At 41.1% G+C, this 26573-nt stretch overlaps 1 protein-coding gene across 2 annotated transcripts; it reads right to left on the reverse strand.

The window, feature by feature from the left end:
* Window positions 1–2912: 2912 nt before the first annotated feature.
* Window positions 2913–24977, reverse strand: DACT2 (dishevelled binding antagonist of beta catenin 2). 2 transcript variants are annotated; one of them, XM_034428426.3, is made up of 4 exons: window positions 24071–24977; window positions 14423–14555; window positions 11620–11904; window positions 2913–5519 (listed from the first exon to the last, which is right to left on the reverse strand). In XM_034428426.3, the coding sequence occupies exons 1-4, from the start codon at window positions 24317–24319 to the stop codon at window positions 3706–3708; spliced, it is 2481 nt and encodes an 826-aa protein (XP_034284317.2). In that variant the 5' UTR covers window positions 24320–24977; the 3' UTR covers window positions 2913–3705. The 2 variants fall into 2 exon arrangements, with proteins under 2 accessions (XP_034284317.2, XP_087739046.1); XM_087882920.1 differs by having other exon boundaries at window positions 11620–12011; window positions 24071–24588.
* Window positions 24978–26573: the final 1596 nt, after the last annotated feature.

Here is a 26573-nt window from a genome sequence, read left to right on the forward strand (position 1 = left end):
TTACACTTTTCATTATCAAAGCTACCCATCTCAAAGGAAATTACTTTCAGGATGTTTTCTGAATAACACGATTCTAAACTGTATTATTTAGAACAGATTCCTGAATGTGTGATCCAGAGGGATATTGACATCGATTAATATTGATATTGGTATCAATGTCAACTTAATGAGGTCAGTCTTAACTGAAACTTTACACAGAATAGAATAGAATAGAATAGAATAGAATAGAATAGGACAAAGTTGGAAGGGACCTTAGAGGTCCTCTAGTCCAACCCCCTGCTTAGGCAGGAAACCCTACACCATTTCAGACAAGTGGTTATCCAATCTCTTCTTAAAAACTTCCAGTGTTGGAGCATTTACAACTTCTGGAGGCAAGTTGTTCCACTGATTAATTGTTCTGTCAGTAAATTTCTCCTTAGTTCTAAATTGCTTCTTTCCTTGATTAGTTTCCACCCATTGCTTCTTGTCCTACCCTCAGGCGCTTACAGGATCACCACACTGTAAAGTTGAGAACCTTTTTTATTACCATTTTTGTGATTTTTTTCTTTTTTTATATTTTTGTTAAAGTAGTTCAGCTGATTACCTCCTGATGTTTTTGATGAGCTAATGTAGTGTTGTCCAAACCATGTTGCCAGATTTATGTAACATCAGTCTTTAGAACACCCATCTGAAGACATGTATTTTGTGAGATCCACTTCATTAACGATGTTCTCAAGAAGCAAAATTAAATTTGACCCATACTTTCCCTCCCATTTTTAGTAAGTAGGCTATTTCACAGATCATACTTAACCTCCAATGATGAAAATCAATTATTAAATGACAATCTGATCATCCTCTTTCCTTTTATGGTGGAATTGTGTACAGGAGGTCCATGAACTGAGCATATTGTTATATGTGTGTGGAAAAATGAGGTTTCCCCCATCACCCATAACCAATTTATAACACAAAAGAAAAAGGTCTTTTCCACCTTCACACAGTTGCTTTCAACATCCAACAGAACATTTAATGTTCAATGATACACATCATCTGACTGGAGGTTTGATTATGACAGCTACTCAGCGATAGAGCTATCTTCTATACTTTTCTTGTTCATCCATGATCCGCTATGAGGCCCTTTTATTGAATGTATCTGGGCTTATGTGTTAAGGTAAAGGTTCCCCTCGCACATATGTGCTAGTCGTTCCCGACTCTAGGGGGCGGTGCTTATCTCAATTTCAAAGCCGAAGAGCCAGTGGTGTCCAAAGACGTCTCCATGGTCATGTGGCCGGCATCACTTAACACCAGAGGTGCACGAAACGTGGTTACCTTCCCACCAAAGGTGGTCCCTATTTTTCTACTTCATTTTTTACGTGCTTTCGAATTGCTAGGTTGGCAGAAGCTGGGACAAGTAACAGGAGCTCACCCCATTACGCGGTACTAGGGATTCGAACCGCTGAACTGCCAACCTTTCGATCGACAAGATCGTCTTAGCCACTAAGCCACCACATCCCTCTTGTGTGTTACAATATTATATAAAGAGAAAGGCTGTTTTTCCCTAGTTTACTTTCATTTGGTTAATGAGAAATATTTCATTTCCCCTTAACCAACTGTGCATTTTTAGGCATGAAAATAGAGGATTAGAGGCTAAAAAAATACCACCATTATTTTAAATTTTCCTTGCAGGGAAAATGAACAATCAGTTCCTTGACCATTCTGACTGAGGTTTCCAACCCACTTTCCACTAAGCAGTTGAAGCTCAGCCAGGAAGTGAAGGAGAGGCGAGTTTAATTTGGGAATTGGTACAAGAGAAAAGGGCTAAATGTTTTCTCTGAAGCCCCACTTCATGGAGTTTTGAAGTTAATTAGATTTGTTTAGGTTAAAAGAGAAATAACCTATTATGTTGCATAGTCTGCACTTTTACCTCAACAAGACTTCCATACCCCAGCCTGTAAAGAATAAAATCTTCTGTGTGTTTCCTGGCATTGATTACAAGCTTTCTCACTACTATACTCTTCTTGTAAAAAAAAAGTTTAAAAAATACCGCAAGAAATAGATCCACTTCTATGTAAAAGGAAGAGCCTCACTTTGCTCACAGTACTGCTATAATCAGTGTTGTGGGTGCCCAATGTTGTGCTCACAAACAGGAATTGGGCATGCTATCAAGAAAAGTACCAAATTCTGGCACTATGTTTTATTCCCAGCTTCGTACCTGCCCCTCTGTTCCAAGTATATATTTTTTGCAGAAAATAAAAGTGTGTTGTTTCTGTATATAGATGTATGTGTTTTATTTCCAAGTAGATCACCTGCCCAAGGAAAAAAGAAAACTGGAATATTATTGTAACATCCTTGTGAAGGGTGAGAGTGAAGAGACAACTAGAAAGTGTGGTAGAGTTTTCTAACACAGGACTCTCCAAACCTGGCAACTTTAAGACTTGTGGACTTCAAGTCCCAGAATTCCTTAGCCAGCATGGAAAACCCCAGTTCTAGCATATTAGTGCTTTATAGCTTATTAATTACCAATTACACCCATTTTATGAATGGATAAACCTCATCCACAGTAAACATGGGTGAGAAGTGCTTTAAAATCTTTCCATCAGTTAGAAAAAAAGCAAGGATATTAATCTTAAACTTATCACATCAGTTTGGGTGCATTTGCTCATGCATTTTATCTGTGGATTAAAAAAGAAATTGCAGCACTGAATTCAAGCACAATCCTTAAATGCAGCATTTAGCAGTATTTTTCCTCTAAAAAGAATACAATCACACCAGGAACACATGTGGCTTTAGCAGTTTAGGGACCGAGTGTTATGAATCATGTAGCACCCAATTCATTTCGAACATATCCACTGAGAAAAAGCTTGGTCACCAAAGTAACTCTGAACAGCCTCTGAACAAAATTAGGAAAACCTTTGTTTTAAATAAAGTGAGACAGCTTTTTACACCTTTGTAGATCATAACATTTATTGAGCCTGCAATAAATCTGAGCTGGTAATGTGCTGTGGCACAGTTTGGGGGGTGGTTTACCCAGTCCAGAAGATGCAAACATCTCAATATCAAAAGATGGTATTCTATATTGTAGAACATTATTTAACCTTCTGAATTTAGAAATGGCCAAGAATCATATCCAAACCTTCCTCTGAGCCATGCACAACTCTCTGACCCCAGAAAACTGAAACGAACGGACAAGTGTTACTGAATAAGCCATGTTGATAATGATTATTATTGTTCATTTTCTCAATCCGTATCTTGCCTTGCTGCTCATTAATATGGATGACCATGGAGAAAGAGAAGATGAGAAGGTGAGCTCTTTTGACAATGAGTGATCTTCCAAGAAACACGTTGCAGTGCCATCTCTGGCAAGAAAGCAATCTTACACACATAGACAAACACACCTGCCAACCTTGGGAAATCTCCCCCATGCATTATAGGCTATGCATTCTTCCCTCAATTCATCAGGACTTGGATGAATGGGACACATAATCTAAACACTTAGTAGCTATTAGAATGGAATGAAGTAGGGTAGGTATGAAGCCACAGAAACACACTTACAGAACAGAAAAAGGAACACAGTGTCATTTAGACAGGCATTAAACAAATGCAAAAAAACCCAACAACAACAACCACCTTGACTTGAAATCTAGGATCCAAGAATCCTTTACAGTACCAATCTTCCTTGGCTTTGCAAACGGGGACACAAGCAGCTGACCGAACAATCTTCCTCTCCTTTTAAACCATGGTCATCACTTTCAGGGAATTAGGCTGGAATCTCCTAATTTTCTTCTTGAGAGCCTTTGATGCTTTGATGCGGCAGAGTTTGGGCACTGGTGGTAGAGGCTTGGCCAAGACTTGACCGGCTGCTGCTGCCTGCTTGCCCGTAGATGTGGGCCAGATCATTTCATGCTCATGGATCTCGTCGACATAATCAAGAGTCAGGCTGCTGCCACTGCTGCTACTGCCCTCTTCTGAATCACTATCACTGGATTCACTGTCACCAAAGCGGTTGGTTGTATAGTCACTAATTTCTCCTTCACTGGTCTCTGCAATGGTGGAGTGGAAAAGCGATGCACATTCAGCAGAATACTCTGAATGGTCAGACTCACTTTTGGCATAGGCCCCTGGATGAAGAGGGAGGCTTTTTTTGGACTCGGCTCTCATGGTTACAGTACGCAAAATCCCAGCTCTCCTTCCCTGTTTTGGTGGTCCCAAGGCAAGGCTGCTAGAAAGGCTGGAAACCTGGGTTTTTGCCGAGATCTCCACTGTGGATTGCCATTTGCGCTGCTTTTTTTTAATCATTGGGTCAGAATAAGCTGCTTCTAGAGAATACATGGCATTAGCAGATGCTCTGCAGAGTTCGGATCTGGATAGTGTTTGAGGGATCCCGAATGGCACAGGATACAGACTGGACTCAGAGCAAGATCTCCCGGTGCTTTCCCCTGCAAAGGTAGGCCTCCGAATTAGATGCCTCCCTTTGAGCTGTCTCTGAGACAAACTCCACTCAAGAGGCAACTTGGCAGCAAGCTGGTGAACCCCATGTGGCTTCTCCATATAAAGCACCTGCCTGCCCGGCCTCAGCATCTTCTCACTATTCCTCCTCTTCATCTTCACAGGCTTCACCTTAGAATTGGCAAACCTGACTCGAACTTGATGGGACTCGGTAGGGACAAACTTGGCATGAACCAACTCCTCCTGGAGCGCAGACTCGGGTTCTTCAGGCTTTATGGCTCTCGGAGATTTCTTGTGAGATTTTTTGGCTGAAGCAACCCACGTGTTTGGGAGGCTCAAGTTGGAATCATCAACTCCAAACGGTGAGCAGGAAGAGCTGCGTTCCAGGCTGCTTTCCCCAGCCTCAGTGACAGGAGAGTCCCACACAGATGGCTTAGTGGGATAACAGCCATTCACAGCTGGGGAAGACTCTGTGTCAGCCAGTGAAGCTGCCTGCTCTACATTCGTGCAATGCACAGTCTCCGGCTGTTTGGCACATTCCCCTTCAGGCACGTCCCTTGGTGGCTTCGCATCGCCTTTATTGCAAAGCAGTGGGGCCCCCTGTTTTTCCAGCTGGATGCTGCTGCTGCTGTTAATTTTCACTCCACCAGGACTGGGGATAATAATGAGTCTCTGGAGCATTGTGAGTGGCTGATTCTTTGCTGGACCTTTCTCACTGAACTCGGCAGGATAGCTGGCAGGATAGTTTCCTTTGCTGCGTGTCAGCTGCAGCAGTTTGTTGATATAACCCCCTGGCCTGAGTTCCACAAGTGGCCGAGTCTTAATCAAGCTGTGTCCCATGAGATGAGGTGCACCTTTAAGTAAAGGGCGGCCCTCTGTTTCTGCCAGGGAGAAAAGGGGACTCTGTAAAGCAACAGCATGAAGGGGGCTAGGATAAGGATACACATCGTTCCCACTTTTAGAGACCAAATTGCTTTGGTATTTGGGGTCCATGCAATAAAATTGGACTTCCCCTCCTGAACCAAGCTGGGTAGAGGTCTTGAGGTCAATGACTTTTGGAAATCCGGCATCCACCACGCTGAGTCTTTCAAGGTCACCTGAAGAGAAGACAGAATTCCACAAAAAAAGTTAACAAGAAAGTAACATCTTTGGTGTTTCCATCCTTTTAAGTGAGCATTAATACAAGGCAATGACACAATGCTCCTTTTGATATCAATGAACTTTGTGCATGACACAAAAGCAAAGTGTTCCATTGCATTCCATGTAAAAGATTCCTCCTTAGGTATGAAGCTCATGCCTCTGTTTTCCAGGAGACATCCAAGCATAGATCCTCCTCATTTGTGACAAAGCCCCTGTGTTCAGAATGATTTGTGGAATTCATTTGACAAACCATCCTGTCCTGGCTCACTGCAGCACACACCAATATAAGCTTTCACAATGCAATGAATAAATTTGAATCTTTAAAATAAAATAAACACCCATTCCCCAAACATTCATTATTCCACAGGAATAGTAATGATGGAATAAACCTGTGTTCAAGATCTTCTAGTGCCGTGATGGCGAACCTGTGGCACACGTGGGCACAGTGGGCTCAGCTCCGGTGCGTGCATTTTCGGGCATTCTGGGACCACCAGAAGTAGGGAAACAGGCTGTTTCCTGCCTCCGGAGGGCCTGGGGGGTGATGGGGAAGGCCCGTTTTTCTCTCTCACCTGGCTCCAGAGCCTTTCTATGAGTCTGGGGTGGCCACCCCAGACATATCAGTGGGCACGTGAGCTCAGCTCCGGTGCGTGCATTTTCGGGCATTCTGGGACCACCAGAAGTAGGGAAACAGGCTGTTTCCTGCCTCCGGAGGGCCTGGGGGGTGATGGGGAAGGCCCGTTTTTCTCTCTCACCTGGCTCCAGAGCCTTTCTATGAGTCTGGGGTGGCCAAAAACGGCTTTCCCACCCACCCGGAGGCCCTCCGGAGGCCAGAAACAACTCATTTCCCAACTTCTGGTTGGACAGGAAATGACATTTTTTGCTGTCCCCAGCCTCCAGAGCCGGTTTCGCCTTCCCCAGAATCATAGAGAGGCTCTGGAGCTAGGTGAGAGAGAAAAATGGGCCTACTGGGCCATCACGTGCCAGGAGCAGGGGAGCGTCGCAGGGGCAGGGCGCATAGAATTATGGGTGTAGGCACATATGCGTGTGACTCCCCCGCCCCCCCCTCCTGGCATGTGATGGCAAAAAGGTTAGCCATGACTGTTCTAGTGGTTAGTTCATCTTTTGCCATGCATACAGTATTATGTCTCACTCAATATTATTTTATTATTCTTTTTTTAAATTTTAACTTATTCAACTTGGATGCCTCCAAGCTCTAATCAGTTCTGGGTGACTCACAGCATAAGAGAAAAATAACAAGTACAGAATCAAAATAAAACAGCAAAGAAAGGGGTGAATCAAGTCAGCAATAACAGACATATCATAAAGTCAGCAAAGAACTAACTCAGATCTTGGGAGAAAAGTCAAGGGTTTTAAGGTTCTCTTGAATGCCGCCAATATGGAAACTGTCTAGATCTTACTCCAGAAGGCAGCTGCCATGTGGAGAAGACATGCAGCTGGAGTCTCAATAGATGGCAGAGCTTAAATGAAGAAACCTGGAGTGTGCCGATTCTGTCAGATTAATCCAGCAGGCTGCTTATCAGGCACCCTTTCAAGCAGGGTGGGTAAAAAATCAATGATTTTTTTTAAATTTTTTTAAAAAAAATCAGATTTTTTTTATTTAAATCGGATTTTTTTTTTATTTAAATCGGATTTTTTTTATTTTTATCGAATTTATTTTAATAAAAAACTTTTGGGGTAAAATTCTATCATAAGATAGTTTTCTATTTAAATAATTTAGTTTATTCAGCATGAAATGGAGCTTAGTTATGTAGCATGAGGCTGTATATTCTGCAACACTGGGACTATCGGTGAGTCAACAGTGGGTCAAAGGAGTAGCAGAGATGACAGTTGCTCTTTAAAAATTATGATTTAAATCGAGTTGATTTAAATCAAGGCTTTTTTACTAATGATTTAAATCATGATTTAAATTGTGATTTAAATCAACTCGATTTAAATCAAATCCACCCTGCTTTCAAGTAACCAGGCCCAATGCCAAGAAGGACTTTATGGATCATAGCCAGCATTTTGAATCACTCATGTCACATGGGCATACTGAGCCATGGCCATCACTGCCTGTACTCCTGGATTTTTGACTAATTGCATGTTCTGAGTGATCTTTACAAGCAGCACACTTCAGTAAACATGCTGTGAGGTGACTAGGTTATGTACAAAAGCTTCCCAAACTAGGAAAGGGTTCAGCTGGCATATCAAATGAATTTGTGCACTTTCCTGGCCATAACTGTCCCCTGCTGATGGAGCAGGAACTGTGTATTTAGGAAGACCACCAATTGTACACTATTCTTAAATGGGGAAATGTTATTCCATTCAAGGTTAAAGATGGAATCTCCCCATATTTAGATGGTCCTGTGTCAGCCTCAATAGACCAGACCAGGAAATCAATTCCGCCAAATAGTAGCTAAAATTACTTTTATCAAGACTGGTTATAATAAAGTAAACCCGCAGATGTGATTGTGTGGTACCCCCTCCCCTGCTTACACACCTGTGAATTATAGATGTGTCTATCTAAGGCTCTTCTGAGTATTACCATTTTTTGTGGCCTTTACTTATGTTTCACCTCTTGTCATTTTGATAAGATAAAATGATAAGATAAGATAAGATAAGGGAGCTTAATCAAAATGTCATCTTTATTCTGTACAAGCTAACATCCACAGGAACTCAGTCTTGGTAGGATTGAGTCCTGGATGGTTCCTCCTCCATCCATTCATATAGCCTCACTTAGCTGGTTTTATAATGAACCCCAAACCAGCAAATAGCTTCACATAGTGGTTTCATGTAGAAAAAGGGAATAGGAAGGGAGAGTCAAACTCTGTAGCACCCCACAAAGGAGGGGCTTAGGGAATAACCTCTCCAACTAACATCCAGCAACCAGCCCAAAAGGAAGCCCCTAAAAATGCCCCCCCCGGCCATTTCTCACCCCTAGAGCTGTCCCAGAAGGATACCATAGTCAATGGTATTGAAATCCATTGAAGAACAACAAGAATGGCTGCAGCATTGCAGCATATGCATTCTGCTTCCACCATAGTCAAATGCCACGAGTCAAAAAGAGGGTTGTGAAAATATCTACAGACCCCTCAATCCTGGACATAAATTGTTTCAACTTCTACCCTCAAAACGACTACACACCAGAACAATTAGACCAGGGGTCTGCAACCTTAAACACTCAAAGAGCCATTTGGACCTGTTGCCCACAGAAAAGAAAACACTGGGAGCCACAAAACCCTTCCTGTGCCTGACTATTTTCTGAGCAGCCACAAAACTAGTATATGTAGTTGAATTAAACATTCTGTTTTCTTCTAAAACTTTTCTTTTCTTGGATGTATCCATGGTTGGCCTACCAGGGGTTGAAAAGCTCAATAAATCGTGTGCCAGCGGGTGTCACACATTGGCGGTTGTGATGCATATTTTGAGTGACAGGGAGCCGCAGCAAAAGGGTGAAAGAGCCACATGCGGCTCCAGAGCCGCAGGTTGCTGACCTCTGAACTAGACATAAGGACATTTTTTTCCCAGAATGCCATCACTCTGCTTAACAACTAATTCCCTCAACAGTCAAATAATTTACTAAGACTGTATTACTATTATTCTTCTATTCTCTTCCTTACTAGTATCTATCTCTTCCCATTTATTACCATGTTGCTTGCATCTTTCAATTATATTGTTTTTATTTGTTTCCTAGTACGATTTGATAGCTTATTAGTAACCTTGACTATCACTAAGTGTTGTATCTTTTTATTCTTGATGAATGTATTTTATTCTCCTTATGTACATTGACAGCATAAACACCTAAAACAAATTCCTTGTGTGTCCAATCACACTTGGCCAATAAAGAATTCTATTCTATTCTATTCTATTCTATTCTATTCTATTCTATTCTATTCTATTCTATTCTATTCTATTCTATTCTATTCTATTCTATTCTATAGGTCATCAACAAGCATGTTCAAGGCTGTCTCCATACGAATCCCAGCCTGACTGAAATGGATCTAGATAAACTGCTTCCTTCAGGATTTTTATCAACTATAGACCAACTATCTTCTCCACAATCTTCCCTAAGAAAGAGTAGGTTGGAGACAGAACAATAGTCACCTAAATTTTTTTTTGGTCCAAGGGTTCTTGAGTAGGGAGCATACCACTGCCTCCTTTCACTTCCTTAGCTTTTTCATAACCCAGCAGAGGCCTGAGTCCAATAAAGGTGGCTGAACTGACCTCACAGAGAATCCTGTCCATTCTTCAGGAGTCACCAGTTCAAACTCCTCTCTGAGCACACCACAGAACCAGCCTCTCAGTCACAGTCCAAGTCAGAGCAGATCTGAGCGACTTTCATTTGCCAGATAGTCACATCTCCTTAGAATTAATCAGGCCAACTGCTTTCTTGACTTTCCTTATGCTCAAGATTGTGAAGCTCAAATTCCATTTTGAAATCAAGGGGCAAAGGAGGTAAACAAGGCAAATCTTCTGTGTAACTATGTAAGTTTAAATGTTTTAGTTGATACAAGAAGCATGCCCAGATAGCTCCATTTCATGACACTATTGGCCAATTTTGGAAGAAGTTTCTTGATATGGGCAGCAGCTGTATTATTTCTTTCACAGAGCAAAGTGGGTAAAAACTATACAGTAACTAATTAATTCCAGTTTTCTCTGAGTAAGTTGAAAGGCTGAATGTAATAGAAACAGAAATTTCCTCTTCTTGCTATGCATCCTTTTTTATTATTTCTGGCACTTTACTCAGCTCTAGTGAAACTGTGCCTTTAAGACCATTTAGTTACTTAGTGCAAACACTCTGAACTGAACAGCCCCTCTAACTTTATGTACTTCCTGCACAATCCTGGAGGTTTAAATGACCTCCAAAGTAGTTCAGAAGAAACGCAACTTTGCTCATCTCCAATAGGTACACATATCTCACCAATGTGTACCTCTTATCGGCTATTCTCCTTACATCTAAAACAGAATGTTTTTAAAATTCCTCCAGTGTGATTGAAGTTATGGGCTGTGTGGTTCTTAAGTACAGACTCAAAGTACCTGCAGTTTCCAAGATACTGAGACAAAAGAGTCTCAGTGAAAAAGCAAAAATTAGTACCACTTGGAGATATAGGTAAAGGTTCCCCACGCATATATGTGCTAATTGTTCCCGACTCTAGGGGGCAGTGCTCATCACCGTTTCAAAGCCGAAGAGCCAGCGCTGTCCAAAGACGTCTCTGTGGTCATATGGCCAGCATGATTAAATGCCAAAGGCACATGGAACGCTGTTACCTTCCCACCAAAGGTGGTCTCTATTTTTCTACTTGCATTTTTTACGTGCTTTCGAACTGCTAGGTTGGCAGAAGCTGGGACAAGTAATGGGAGCTCACCCCGTTATGCAGCACTAGGGATTTGAACCACTGAACTGCCGACCTTTCGATTGACAAGTTCAGCGTCTTAGCTACTGAACCACCGCATCCCTATTTTGGATATAAGGACACAGTAAATGAGAGCAGGAATACACATACACACACGCACAAAATCTGGAAAGGTAATGGCAAATCATGTCTATAAAATCAATCAGACTTAAGCTCAACTCAAAGCATTCTGCTTTGATGAAACTGGCTTAAGATTGAGAACTGTATTTCATGATGTGAACACCATAGGAACATGTCAACAGTTTGCACTATGCAGTGTGGCCGCAAGCTTTGTTTATCTTTGTTGCTATTGAGTGGGGATATTGAAGTTCCAAGCTCCTGGCTCAAACTGAAGACCAGACAGTAATTCAGGCAGTACACCATGCTGTTTCAAGAGAGGCTAAACTGATTAAAAATCTGTCTGATAAAAGTATAGCGATTTTAAGTGAATTAAATCTGTCCATATTGCTATGTGCAAGAGAACTTCCCACACTGTCCAATCCAGGACAGCTTCAGCAACATCCTGTTACTTCTTCAGAATGAAAGACTAAATGACTACAGCCTCAATACAAAATAGCATGTGCCATCTTCATCAATAATAGCAAGGATAAAAAGAAAGCTATTTCCCTTTCTAATCAAGACCTAAAGAACCTGAGATACTTACCAGTAGAGACAGGCCTTGGTCTGGACTTGCTTGGAGTGCCTGAAACATCTAGGCAAGCTTTGCTTTGGCATCCATCACTGCTATGAGGTCCCTCCTGTTGGAACTGGGTGCGCACTGTGGTTTCATCTGCAGATTTAGGTCGGTAATCAAAGATGCTAAGATGGGTTTTGGAGAGCTGAGAACTTGGTAACAAACTGGCATGGGAGGAGGAAATGGATTCACTGAAGACAGATGTGCAGGAATTAGACAGAGAGCAGGAGCCACCGTCACTCAGATCATAAAAACCTGATGAATCAAAAAAAAAAATTCCTGGTTTACAGAGAACAAATAAACTGCATAGCAGAAGGTTCAGTTGGAGCACTTCCTTCTCTTCCATTTCATAGATGAGAGTACTGTGAGAGAAAAAAAACCAGGTGCTTTCAGACAAAATTTCTGCTGTCCCTCATTCACAAAATTTTGCAATGGTGAGTTAGACTTTCTGGTCTTATAGTTCTAAGCCTCCCAAGTTTTCTCACTGCTTCTGGCTTTTCTCATTAAAAATCTGTCAGTGAGGGAAAAGTCTGAAGAGTTATGTTTTTGACTGGCAATGTCAAAACTGTCATACACAGGTGAGCAAGTTTTGAGGGAAGCTCCAGGAGATTGAAAAGCATTTTGAGCCTGTGCTCTAAAATGGGCAAAAGTAGAACCCATAGAAATGGTGTGGAAATGAAATGAAAGATACAGCTAAAGCACAGAAACAAGCTTTGTTTTATTACAGTTGCATTAATTGTATTCGTTTAATGAATTGAAAAAGACAGCTCCTATCCATAGAAGGATTTGCCTTTTCTATTTGCTCCCTATGCTTATTTTAAGCAGAGCATAATTGTTATTTGAATGATCATCATCTTAAAATCAATGCCATCTACTTCACAATTGTACTAAAACCAATTCACATAGTAGACATTTAAAACCACAAAAAGCAAGAGAAGAACAGGAAAAAAAATAAGATTAACTGGATGACAGATCTACTGGGACAACCAAGTATAAAAGACTTGGCTATGATACAACCACTGGCTTTTTGTCTCAGATGTCAGGAAAAAGAAATAAATTTAAAAAAAAACCTCCAAAGGAAGAATAAGGCAAAAGGCACAAGCCAAAGTAGAAAGGAATGGATCAAATAGGAAGGGGAAGACTGGAGATGGGTTGGTAGCTTCAAAGAGAATGAAACCAAGACTGAATGGTGGAGATGGAGATAGGAATAGTTTGAGTGATGATGTACCAATGGCAATTGGGAGATTTCAATATCACTGAAATTCAGCAACAACATTCAGGTTTCTGTGGGGCTCTAAGTGATCTTCCAGGAGGCTGCAGGTTGTGCACCTGTATTTTAGTAACATACTATTAAACATTAATAGTCACTATCCATAATTATCCATGTCTATGGATTTAGACAGAACATCCATGTCTATGGATTTAGACATAAGATATTTATAGCCTCCTAAACTTCACTCTCCTTTTTATCTCTTTCCCAGTTCACATAAAACAAAAGTTTGGCAAGAATCTCAGTGAGTCAGTTCACACATCACACACAGTTTAAAGTAAGAATGCCCACTTGTGCTTTATGACTTTTACAGGTTGCTTGCGGTCTCCCTTCCTGTGTTGGTAAAGACAATGAAATATCCATGGTTTGCTTCATTTACTTTAGTATGAGTAAAAAAAAATTAACTATGGCTTTGTCCATCTAGAAGAAAAATAAAGCATAAAACCATTTCTTTTTCAGTTTGCTTGTTTTCCTACTGAACCTATGGTCAGTCTACTTCATGCGAAGTTAGGCTTACAGAATCATGAAGGATTTATTAACCAGTCTCCTCCTGAGAAAGAACCAGAGGCCTCCTTAAGCTTTGTTGTTTAATATAAAGAAGGAAGAGTTGCAAAGGCAGTCACTGCCATTACTTCTAACTGTGATCAGGATGGTGATAACAAGTTCCTTGAAAGCAAACAGACTATCTATAATGTGCAAGTAGTTCTCAAACATCTGAAGAGTAGCCACAACTAAAAAAACACACACTACATAATAGACCAAGGAGAATATTTATGGAAATTTTATTTACTCTTATAACATTCAGCTGTATGTATAGCTGGAAAAATTATGGAAAATATTGTTCAACAGTTGTAAAGGGCACCAGGTTAAGCAAGACTGGTGCTCTATGCAAAATATGCACAACAGCAATCCTGAACACAGGATCTCATTTTTTGAAAGATGGTAGGCTTCAAAGAGTCAAAACGCTAAAAACAGAAATTTAGGAAATAAGCCACCTTTTTGTGTGTGTGTGTGTGTGTGTGTGTGTGTGTGTGTGTGTGTGTGTGTATATATATATATATATATATATATATATATATATATATATATATATTGTAATAAATTACCATCTCATCTTTCAGTGTTTTTACTATTGATTATCAATCCACCTTTATCACTTCCAAGATGCAGCAAGGGGAAGGCAAGGGACAGAATGGTGCTAACGGAAGTGGAAGAGTTTGGATGAGTGAAGAGGTAAGTGTGAAGATCTCCTTTTGCTCTTCATTTGGCTAAACATGGTGCCCCACCAAATAGCCAATTTTCTCACTTAATTTCAAGAGCAGAGTCAGCAGGGGCCCAGGGGCTTGTACAGGAAGTTAGGGGGACATATGGCAAGTCTGTTCCTTACCAATAAAGTTCTTCTTTATGGATTGTCTTTTGAGTTATCATTGTTTTACTATATATGCCACTGTAAAAAAAATTAAAATGTTCATAGCAGAAGAAAAGGAAAAACAATCCAATTACCTGAACTGGGCCTACTATCACTATCAAGATATTCAATGGAAGTTTTGCCGACATCCAACTTCAGTTCACTGATCTGCTGGTCCAATTGATCCAGATGAGTTTTCAGTCCCACATCTTGTCTCCTCAGCCGTGACTGTTCATAGGGGAAAGAGAAGATGGTCAGTTTCTGTTGGCTCTGTAGGACCAACTCAACATTCCCATCTTCTAGGACTAATCTGATCTTTGAAGAAATAGCACAAAGGCAGAACAAAATAGGAAACTAGTAGCTTCTAGTCACAATATGTTGACTGGATTCTATGAGAGCTTAAACTGATGACTTTGATGGTAAAACTGAGCATGGAAGGACCATGCAAATAATTCATATTAATACATTTTGAAGTTCTATTTGTAGAACCTTGTGTGGGTCTTTAATTAATAAACCATTTCAGAAACTCAGGGACTTGGGGGAACCATCTTGGTGACAACCAAAATATCTGAAGCTGTACACTGTACACTGCTCAGGGTGATACATAAATTAGACAGACAGATAAATAAATATAAATAAATAAATAGGCAGTTTAAACTGGAGAGAGACACTCCCAAAATCTTCTGTGATGTAGGGCACAAGGATACCAAAATATTCCTTTTTCTCCTCCCTAAGCAATCTACTAATTCCAGTTTATGGATTATGCGGATTCTTCCTCATTCATGCCCTTCAATGTCCTTTCAGCTGCTAAGAAAGGCTTCCACTGATTTCAGAAAATCTGGAGAAAGCCCAGAGTTACTAATTTTATATCCTTACAGTCAATAATACTTGCTTAATATATTTCTAGATGAACAGCTTCCCATATTGGCTTCTTTGGAAGGTAAAACTGTTTTAAGGCTTTTTTTATTATTATTTTAAATTCTCTTCTCTAAAACAAAAATGTTCTATTCAAATTGAGGAAAATCCTGGATTTACATCAACAAAATTTTAATAAACATACTATCCCAAAAAGTCTGCTGTTGATTGGACTAGGAATAGAACACACTTTAGATCCCCAGACCATGGTCCACTGGTGGGCTGTGAGCTGTTCAAAGCTGGGCTGCCTGAAACGATGGGCGAGTATGCACACATCCCCTTTTCACAAGCAGCAGGTAAGCACATGCACGTTTTCCATTTGTGAGTGCATGCATGCGGCTTTCCCACCACTCCCACCCAGCCATCCCCTCCTTCCCCATCTCCCCCGCCATCTGCAAAGCCAGAAAGGTTGGGGAACTCTGCTTTAGAATGTCTGTTTTTTCACATAGCTTATAAAGCTAAATACATATACTTTTAACCTCTCGGTTCTACTACTGTAGAATTAATGATTGCTGGAAATGATTGGCAGTAAACTCAGAAATTTCAATCATTTGAAATTTCACTCATGTGCAAAGCAGCAGTAACATCTGGAACAGCAGTGGCTTGTTAGGAAGCACTTAATTTAACTCCCCCTTTCCTCTCTAATTTACTACTCCACCCCCTACCAACCTTACAAATTTAGCCAGCAAATATATCTTAGAAGCTTAGCTGAGGGGGGGGGGAGGGAGGGAGGGACCAAAAGCTTCAGAACTTTGCAGAGATTTTTAACAGATGAAATCCAGATTGCTTACATGCAGGCAACTAATGTGGAAAGGGTGTACAGACAAATGGGAAACTTCACCCACCCACCCCCAACATCCCAATTCCCGTGCAGTCATTTTCTTTCCTGCTTTGACTGGAGATGGCTTCTATTTAGGTCCACATGAATGTCAGTACGATATTTGTTGTGGCTTACCCTGACACTTATATGAGTAATAACCTCCATATAGTCAGGCAGTCTGATAAAAGCTGAGTTCTTAATTGCAGTGGCCTACATAGCAGAGTAAATGTGTGCTTAACGGGCTTCCAAAGTGTGTTTTGCTAAGCTGAGCAGCAGGATCCTCTTCCATGGCCAGGTGCATTTGTTCAGCAAGAGCATTAGCTCTATGGATTCTCTGTTCAATAAGCAGTTTCCAAGATGATTTATACTGCTATTAGCAACCTCATACTATTGTACAAGAGATGCAGTTTCCTGCAGGTTTCGTTAGGAGACCTACAGTAATCTTAACAATGGCACCAATCACAATACAACCCATTCAAATACATAGCCTTTCTTGCTAGCATTCCAAACTAACACGATACATGTATTTTTTTTATGTCTAAGCACTGCTCTTCTGATGTGCAAAGGAATGAAAGAGCTTTAGGCTTTACTGATTTCAGGAAGTAAGTAACTGAATTTTGTTTTCATGGTTGGAATTAATTGCTTCATGATTAATGTTTTGCCAGCCAATCCCTCCCTTTGTGGTTTCTGATTAATGGCAGAGAGGCCACAAAGCATTCACAAGACTCTCAGGTATTCAAGGATAATTTATTGTACCAGGATCTGTTTGCAATTTTACAGCACTTTAACCAGTATGAAACTATTTACACTGGCCTTATAAACCCTTTCCTCTTTTCCAACTTTTCCTACCATGAAGCCTGGTGTGCTTCATCAGTGTTTGATTGGCTTCATACTTCTCATCCATTCCTGATGTGTATTTGTATTTTTTGTGCTCAAACTGTTCATTTGAGATCACTTTTTTTTGATGATCCAAAAAACTGTTTGCTCCAGTCAAGTAGGGCTTTGCCTGATACATCTGGCCCAGTAAATTTGGGAGTGAGGATCCTTACAAGGAATTGGAATTCCCATCAAGAGTTCCATAAATCACCTATACTGGACTAATTCCTTCCAAAACAGTTACCAACATGACCTTTTGTTGTAGTGAATGGAGCTATATGAGTTGTAGTTCAACATGTTTGTTAAGCACTCTGCATTGAAGGCTTCTATAAGGCTTTGTTTTCCTCCAAAGTTTGACTTAATTAGAGCACCTTATGTTATTAAGAGCTTAGGTTCTTCCAAATTGCTAGTTCATCTGGGTTTTTTTGGGGGGGAAGATAGTATTAATTTTTTAATATTTCCCAGCTGTTGCCCTTCAAAATATTCTACCACAAAACGCATGGTGGAGAGGTATGCAAACAAAATTGCAAGGAATACTTGAATAACATTAGAAAATACATTTTCCGGTATGTCAATCAAGATATTATTGTTTTATTAATAAATCATTTCAAATTATTAGGCACTAAGCAAAAGATAAAAGAAATAGGCCTTTGTATAAAAGCTTAGAATAGGACAAAGAGAAGCAGCCTAGTGAAAAAACAGAAATGGTGGGGATAAGTTCAAAGCAGAAATATTACCTGTAGCATTAGCAACTGATTTTAAAATATCAGCTGAGAAAAAAATTATGCAGTAGATCATGAAAGTATGATTTTTCAAAACTAACAACAACAACACACACACGAAACTTCTTTCCTTAGACACTTAGAAATATTTCTGATACAGGCAATCCATTAAAAACTGAAGACATTTGACATTAGCTCCATTTTACTTTTTCTAGAGCACATGGCCAGCTCATTTAGGGTTAGATGGAATTTCAGCGAGAATAACTGGTCCTTTCAGTGCTGTAAAGTTTTGAAGTGCCTGCCAAAATCTATAGAGGCATAAGGATCTCAATGCTGAAAGGTTGGCCATTGTGCTCTCACTATTGCCCAGAGGGCAAACAGATTTGACTTCCTTTCCTGCTCTTCCTGAATATTATCTGCTGTCTAGTAATCAGATTATTTCAGCTAAATTCCTATTTTTAACACTGTTGTCTCCCAAAGAATGTTACTGGCAAGTGCTAGGTAAGTTTTACAACTGTGAGAATGTTGGATGGCTAAGTTAGATGGCCAACTCATCCCTTAATTACAATGTAGAATGTAGTGAAGGTTACCTGTATGGATGACTCATTTAGCTGGATATATTTTCTAATATTGTGTTCTTTAAACATTGTGACTCCATCAAAATAAAGGCAGAGTTATTATGGTGAAACCAGTGGTGAAATCCAATTTTTTTTTACTACTGGTTCTGTGGCTTGGTGGGCGTGGTGTGGCTTGGTGGGCATGGCAGAGGAAGGATACTGCAAAATCCCCATTCCCACCCCACTCTGGGGCCAGACACAGGTGGTATTTGCTGGTTCTCCAAACTACTCAAAATTTCCGCTACCGGTTCTCCAGAACCTGTCAGAACCTGCTGGATTTCAACCCTGGGTAAAACTAAATGCTTTTTTGCACATATAATGGGATTTGGTAACCATGTTTAGGGAAGCAGCCTTAATTTTGTTTTTCTTCTTATGGTAAAGCAGAGTGGAGACTAGACACACTTGAACTAGAAGGCTACTTGTTTAGAAGACACAAGTATTAAAAGTAGGAGTTTAGCTGAAATAAACTGATTACTATTCAGGAAGGGCAGGAAGGAAAGTCAAATCTGTTGCAATAGTCAGTCCTTCGAACTATGTGTGACATGCTTCTAAATTGCGCAGGATTATATTACCTGTGCTTTAGGAAAAGATGTCTGTTGAACTTTGAGACTCTCAGATGCCTTAAGCTATATAGATAACTTTGATCAGGATGTCTTTAGATTGTTTGATAAAGTCTGTAAGTTAGTAGTTTCCTCTTTGTGTTTTTAGAATAATGCTCAATATACTAATTTCTTTATTATTCATCAAATTCATCTACACCACCCATCTCATCTAAGTGACTCTGGGAGATTTATAAGTTAAAAAAGAAACCCAAGTATTCAAAACAAAGTTAAAAAGGGTTTAAAGAGATTTAATGCAGGGGTGAAATCCAGCAGGTTCTGACAGGTTCTGGAGAACCGGTAACAAAAATTTTGAGTAGTTCAGAGAACTGGCAAATACCAGTTCTGGCTGGCCCCAGAGTGGGGTGGGAATGGAGATTTTGCAATATCCTTCCCCAAGGAGTGGGGAGGGAATGGAGATTTTGCAGTATCCTTCCCCTGGAGTGGGGTGGGAATGAAGGTTTTGCAGTATCCTTCCCCTGCCACGCCCACCAAGCCACACCATGCCCACCAAGCCACGCCCACAGAACCGGTATTAAAAAAAAATGGATTTCACCAGTGGTTTAATATTTTAAAAAGGCAGAGGAAGTGCCCTCAATACATCAACCATCTCCAAAGTTGCATGCTACTCTTACTCTCCCATGCCAGTTTGCAGAACCAGGTCTTGACACTTCCAGAAGGCCAGGAGGATAGGACCTGCCTTGTCTCTGGGGGCAAGATATTCCATAAAGGAGGGGCAATAGTAGAGAAAGCTCTTTTCCTAGACTCTACCAGCTGAAATTCTTTAGCCAATGGGATCTGCAACATGCCCTCCCAGATTGAGTGGGATGGGTCAATGAAATAAGTATAAGACAGTTCTCAAGCAGCCTAGTTCAATTCCATAAAAGGCTTTAATTATGATAAACACCACCTTGACCTGAATCCAGAAGCAAGCAAAACATTGGACTACTGATACATAAAAGCTTTCCAATAATGGAAACACCGTGAAGTTTTTTCCTTCAACCTCTTTCTCAGTTTTCTGCTCAATCTTCCTCAGCTAACCATCCATTTTCAAATCTTATGCACATGGAATGAATGAGCTATTATAAACTAAAGTACTCAAATAGGAACACTCTGTTTTAGATAGAGGTCATTGGGAGTTTGTATTAGCCCATCAGCATTGAGCATGTAATAAATGCTTTAACTCTTATTTTCTTTGGCATTAAATAAAATATAGTGGGGGTTATCAGCTAATATTATCAATGGCAGGTAATCAAAAGATTGCCAGTACATCTGTGCTGCCATTTTGACTCTAATCGAAATATGCTGGCTTCAAACCTTCCCAGGTAGGATTTAAGCATCTCATGAAGGTTAAAGTCAATTTTCACTCCCCAATGCCTTCTGATAAGCTACTCACTTGTAGTGAATACTCTTTGCATGTGTCACACCTGATGGATAATTAATGGCCATGTCTAACACCAATAAGGAGGGAGGGATCTTGGAGCTCTGAATTAGCTCAATGCTTACTGAAGTGTGTAATTACCAAGATTGGAGAGACTGAAGTCTCTAACATTTTGATTGAATTCTCCTTCAAGAACACATTCCATATTTTAAAAAGAGAAGAAACAACAGAAGCTGTTGTTGCACAAATTCAATCTATTCCATCTAAATAGGTAAAAACAGGGGAAGGGGTGTTTCTCTTCCAAATTGCAAAGTAGAACCAATTAAAAGGTTACAAAGAAACACCTTGAGAGATATTCAGACTATTATGCCACAAACACCTGAAAACAATACATGAGAGACGAAGAAAAGATACTTTTTCTAATAGACTAATCCCATTCCATCCTGTAGCTTATGTATGGAAAGAGAGGGTAGGTAAGAACCCAAAGCAGTTCAATAGACTAAGATAGCTGGATTATATGAACTAGTTGACTTTACCAATAACACAAAGCACTTAGGTTCATTGCCTCCACTGTGTTAGCCCCAATATATAGGAAACACCACAAAGAATATATGTAAGTGAGATATATTTTATATTGTTTTGGTCATCAATTTAAGTAATCTTTCAATATCACTTATCATATGGTGATGATCATAATACTGAACAAAATTACTTGAGAGAAATAATCTATGTGAAGTAATGTGAAATTCTATACTAAAATAGTACATAAATATCATTTATAAAACAAAACTTGAAAATCTAACAATATTCCCATGGCTACACTCTATTATGAAGTTTAAATATACAAATAAAATTTCAGATAAGTAAACCTGAGGGGGAAAAAGAACTAAGAAACCTTACACGGTCTTGTTTACCTGTTTGAAAGACCCAACAGCTGGGTGGGTTTGTTCCCATATTCTTGGTCTGACTCACTACTTTATTTGAAGCAAGATAGGAAAGTTGACACAAAGTGAATTTGATTTCTGACTGCTCTCTCAATAGTTCCAAATGTAACCCAAAACCTGCATGACAACACCTAGGGATAGACACTAATCCATTTAAGATTGTGCCTTTTCTCTACTCCATCCCACCCTCTTCCCCTCTGCATGCTGTAACATCTCAGAGATCCAGGGATTTTGACAATTTACCCACAAATGTTTAAATTCTTAGCTGATATTAATAAAGGCATTTCCTGATTTTGATGACACAGCAGATACTTTAATTTTTTTTCTTGATGCTAAGGAAAATGGCTTTGCTTCAGAATAACCCTGTGTTCTCTTATGCTGAGAGTGACTTGATCTTTCCAAAGGCTATTTTACACTTCTTTAGGATAAGAAATTATCTTCTTTCATGGAATGAGTCTGTCTGTTTAGAAATATCCAATGTGATTGACAATATCTGCCCGCCTTTTATGCCCAGACTGGCTGAATATACTGGAGTTTATAATTTTGATATATCTAAAGGCAGCACACTGGAAAAAGCTGCATTAGAAGTTATAGTCAAATTAAGTTTAGATTACTCTGAATCCTCTTTTCTATTTTAAAAATGTGCAGATTGTCCCTACACTGGAATACTGTGTAGTACCTTCAAGGAATCAGAGATTGTGATCAATCTCCAGACAGTCTATTAAAATGTGAGGTATTTTTTTATTATTATTTTTTTGAAAAGAGCAAAGGGTGACGTTTGCATTTAGCAGCTTGATGGCTGATTTCAGAATGATGTGAACTGCTTCCTAATTTTTCCAATTATCATAACTCTCCATACTTCAAATACCAAGACAGATATATTTTACAAAATATGAACATCTGTTTGACGCCTCACTAAAAATGCATCCCCACACACATAATTATGCTAAGTAGAGAAAAAGTTGTCTACATGGAAAGACATTGATTGCTGTTCCTGTGGATAAATTACCTTTATTTTATCAATAAAATATATTTGTCTGGAAAGGAAGTCAAATAATATTACTTGTATTGAAAGAATGCAAGCATGATCTGGAATTATCCCAGTGGATTTTGTGCACCAGAATAAAATTTAATTAGAATGTGGAATGGGAAATGAGCTTAATTTTTTTTTTTTTTACTCAGAAATCATACTTGGAATAACTAGAAAACAAGCAAACAATGGCTTTAAAGTTCAATTAAATTAAATGTATGGCTGTGGAAGAAGAAATAAAAAGATTGGGAATTAAAACATCCCCCAAAAAGAGATAATTTCTGCTCAGTCTCCTCTAATCCCCTCAGAAATAAACCCAGTTTAACCCTATAAATCATAATTTTCAGCAAGGCTTCACAAGGTAACTTTGTATATACAGTAAGTCCCAATCAGTTTCATTTACTTTTGAGTCAGCATTCATAGGATGCTGTTTGTGCTTAGATTTCAGTCCTGTTGAGGTAATAGCATCAAATGAACAAAAGCGCTCCCTTCCCACACCTCACATGTATAAAAGGATAGCCATGTCCTTTTCTTGAAAGGGACAAAATTCACATTCCATTTTAGTAGTGTCTGATTGCTCGATTGCTTGGACTGTGAGCTTCTCCTTATTAAATACAGTAGGACTTACTTGCAAATGCCCATGGAATTGCAGTCTGAAACTTTTTTTTTTAAGATACTGAATAATGGGTGGAGTAGATCAAAGGGGCAATTTACCATCCAAGTCTACTTACCCATGGGTACTTTCTCACTGACATCAAGAGTCTGCAAGATCCAAGTCAAAACATGTAGCTAATGGAACCCTACCGCTATACTCAAGAGTTATTTCAATATTTTCTTGTACAGAATTCACATTTGTGGTTAAAAAATGCAACAGACAGGAAGCACGCTGTTATGGATGACAATCTCACATTGTGGCTAAATTGCTATACATTTACTACTTGGAAAAACACAATATTTAAAGACTTCTTAGATTGGGAAGGAAGATAACAAGGACCGCCCCAGGGTTATTATATGACTGCAATTTTGAGAGATTGGATTCTAATTTAAATAATGCACCCTTATCATAAATTATTACACTGGGGAATTTGAATATTCTTAACTTCAAATGCAGACATAAATATATATATATATATACTCCTTTTCTGAACATGTGAGAACATACACTGTTCTTCTTTTAGAACATATCCGAGAGCCTTTCCCTTTTTTAATGGTTACCATTAAAATAGGGGGTGTGTGTATATTACATTATAGATAAATTCTATTTATATAGTACGGATCTAACAGATAAAGCCTAAATAAGAAGATCAGGACAAATATTGTGCAACTGGGCAGAGAGAGACTGCAGGTGGGGGAGGAAACTTACTATTAAAATACAATTACTTCGTGCAAAGGTAGGCTGTTAACAATACCTCCCTCGAAATCCTTCTGTTCAAACAAGAATGAAAGATTTTCCTCCTCGTTCAGCCTAGAAATAATGGATTTTCTTGCAAGGGCAATCCTTTTTGGGGGGAAGAGGTGGGGGGGAGGAAGGATCTACAAATGGACACTTTGCATGGCAAGCGACGGAATAGGGAGAGAGGCTCCATACAACCAGGAGTAGCGAACAATGACCGACTAGGTCCCCGCCGGTTTTCCGCCAGGCGGTCTCCCTCGAAAGCTTGCCGGCTACAGAAGTCTCTGCCCTGCATTACCCCGAAAGCCAGCCGGGGCGCGCCTACCTGGCCAAAGAACAGCCCAGCCGCGCGTGTCGTGGGCGCGTTGCGGGTCTCCCCCCCCCCAACCCACTCGCAAACCAAGGGCATTCCGCGAACCCAGGAGCCTCCGCAGCGGCTCCCTTACCAGTTGCTCCTTCAGGGCGGTGAGGGTGGCTTCCAAGCGCTGCTCCTTGTTCTGTGCCTGGCTCTCCTCGGTTGGGCGCTGCATGGCCAAAGCCTCGCTCACCAGCGCCCGCTGTTTTTCCCGCAGCACCTGGAGTTCCTGGAGGCCGGCCAGGGCGGCTTGCAGTCTCTCGCTGACCCTGCAGCGGTCCCAGCCGCCGGGCCGCTGCTGCTGCTGCTGGTGGTGGTGGTGCTGCCTCCCCGTGAGCATCTTTCCACGCCGCTCTCAAACCACGGCCATGCCAGGCAACGCCGGAACCTGCTGCTTCGGAAAGAAGGGTCAGGAGCGCGCAAAAAAAAAGGCGGCGGGAGCAGCAGCCTCTCGCTTCGCCCTCCGCTGAGACGGAATGAAGCGGAGGAGCGGCCACTGCGGCTGGGGAGCGAGCGGGCGGAGGCGAGGCGAGGCTGCGGTTCAACGCCCTCTCCGACGCGGGGCAGCCCAGGGCCACCGCCGAGCCGAGGAGACAGAAAGCCGGCGAGGGCGAACCAACCACGGGGCCGCCTCATTCATTCCTCCCCCCACCCCATCCCCACCCCCACTCCCACCCCGCCGCGGAGTCCCCGCCCTCTGATGGGGAAGGTTCAACGAGAGGTCTGGCGATCCTGGAGAGAACCACTTTCTCAGGAGGGGCAGGAGAGTGTGTGTGCGTGGGGGGGTGGTGATTTTTGTCTGCCCCTCCTTGCAAATTCCCCTCCCACCTTCCCACCCACCCCACCCCCCTCCAGTGAAGTCAGGTTGCAGTTGAAGACATAGGCTCCGTAAACCCTGATCCTCATAGGTCTTCAAGGGATGCTCGGCTCCTGGCGGCTACCTGGATGCATCCAAATGGTTTACTTTTGCAGCGGCAAAAAAAAAAAAAAAAAAAAAAGTCCTTTCTCCTCTTCCTGGGTGTCTTTTCAGTTTTTCGGTCTGGGAATTCCGCAGGAATCTCTTCTCCACCTTTTCTCCAGGTGTATCCTGCTTTAGATTCCGAACCCAGGGAAGAATGGCTCTGGCAGCTACTAAGCTATGTAGTCCATAGATTCTTTTTTTCGGTCTTTCCTGGGAGGAGGGAGTAACTGAATCCATGGCCTCGTGGTTGTTTGGTTGCCTGAGTGTATCTAACATGCTTGCAATGTTTGAGTCCAGGTGGAATGAGAGAATTGAATTTTAGGTATGGGGGGGAGGATGGGTGGGTCCTTCCCCCCCCCATCTCAAAGGAATCAGTTTAACTTTAAATTAAATTTCTCAGCCAAGCAGCAGCTGATTAGATGGGAATTCAGCTGCAGCTTGTAACACCTTTCCATAAGCAAATACTTACCTAGTGAACGCCACAAATGAACTCTGATTGTACTGAGCTCTCTCTCTCTCTCTCTCTCTCTCTCTCACTCACTCACTCACTCACTCACTCACTCACACACACACACACACACACACACACACACAGCGCCAGTGGGTGTTTGAATCTGGATTTCCAAGTTCAAGGTCAGATTATCTACTGCCACAGCTTCCCTTTTTCCTTCCTTGAGGCAGCTGTCCTTGAAAAGAATAAGATAAGACTTTTTTTTATTTGATTTATATGCCGCCCTTCTCCTGAGACTCAGGGTGGCTTACAATGCGTTAAGCAATAGCCTTTGTACTTTTGTATATTTATACAAAGTCAGCTTATTGCCCCCACAAACTGGGTCCTCATTTAATCTACTTTAGAACGGATGGAAGGCTGAGTCAACCTTGAGCCTGGTGAGGCTCCTCACAAAAGGGCTGAGTTAAAAAATCAAGTTTAATATTGTTTTTCTAGAACCAAAGAGATTTATCACACTGCATGGGTTTATCAGCAGCTCGTTGCAAAAATGACTGGTGTTTTTTTATATATATATAGGGGAGTGCAATTTGGCCATCATCTGGTTCAAAATGTTGCTTCAGTTTTAGGCCAGTCTGGTGGTGATCTGCTTCCAGGTGGTGCTTTCCTTAGGCAAAAGGGGGAAAAAAAGGAGTTGTTCCATTTTGAAAACGGTAAGGTGGGGCTCTGCGCTTTGACGGACTGCTTCGGTCTGAAGAAACAAAGTCTTTTGGTGCATGTGTTCATGTGCACAGAAGGCACTTTTATCACCTTGATTGAACTAGCAAGCCTTCTCAAGTCTTCAGCGTTGATCCAGGACAGCTCTTTGATTTGGCACTTCCAGTGGTTGGATTCAAATAATTTAATAACCAGTTCTCTGCCCTAATGATCAGCTGGGTGGGCATGCCCAGGGTCTGTGACAGGCAGCACTTGGCCTCCTGCACCACCCTGGGAGCAAAAATGGGCTGAGCCCCCCCCCCCGCCCCATTTTGGGCCTAGTATGCCTCCCTGCAGCTCCTGGGACCAAAAACAGGGCACAGGCTGGGAGCGCCACAGACCCCCGTGCCCCATTTTGGGCCTAGCAGGCCTCTAGCCTCCTGGGAGCAAAAACAGGGTGCAGGGGGCCACACCGCCTCCCCCTGAGCC

This window comes from Pantherophis guttatus, chromosome 1 (assembly GCF_059756535.1).
Source record: "Pantherophis guttatus breed Tessera chromosome 1, ASM5975653v1, whole genome shotgun sequence".
Classification (NCBI taxonomy): domain Eukaryota; kingdom Metazoa; phylum Chordata; class Lepidosauria; order Squamata; family Colubridae; genus Pantherophis; species Pantherophis guttatus.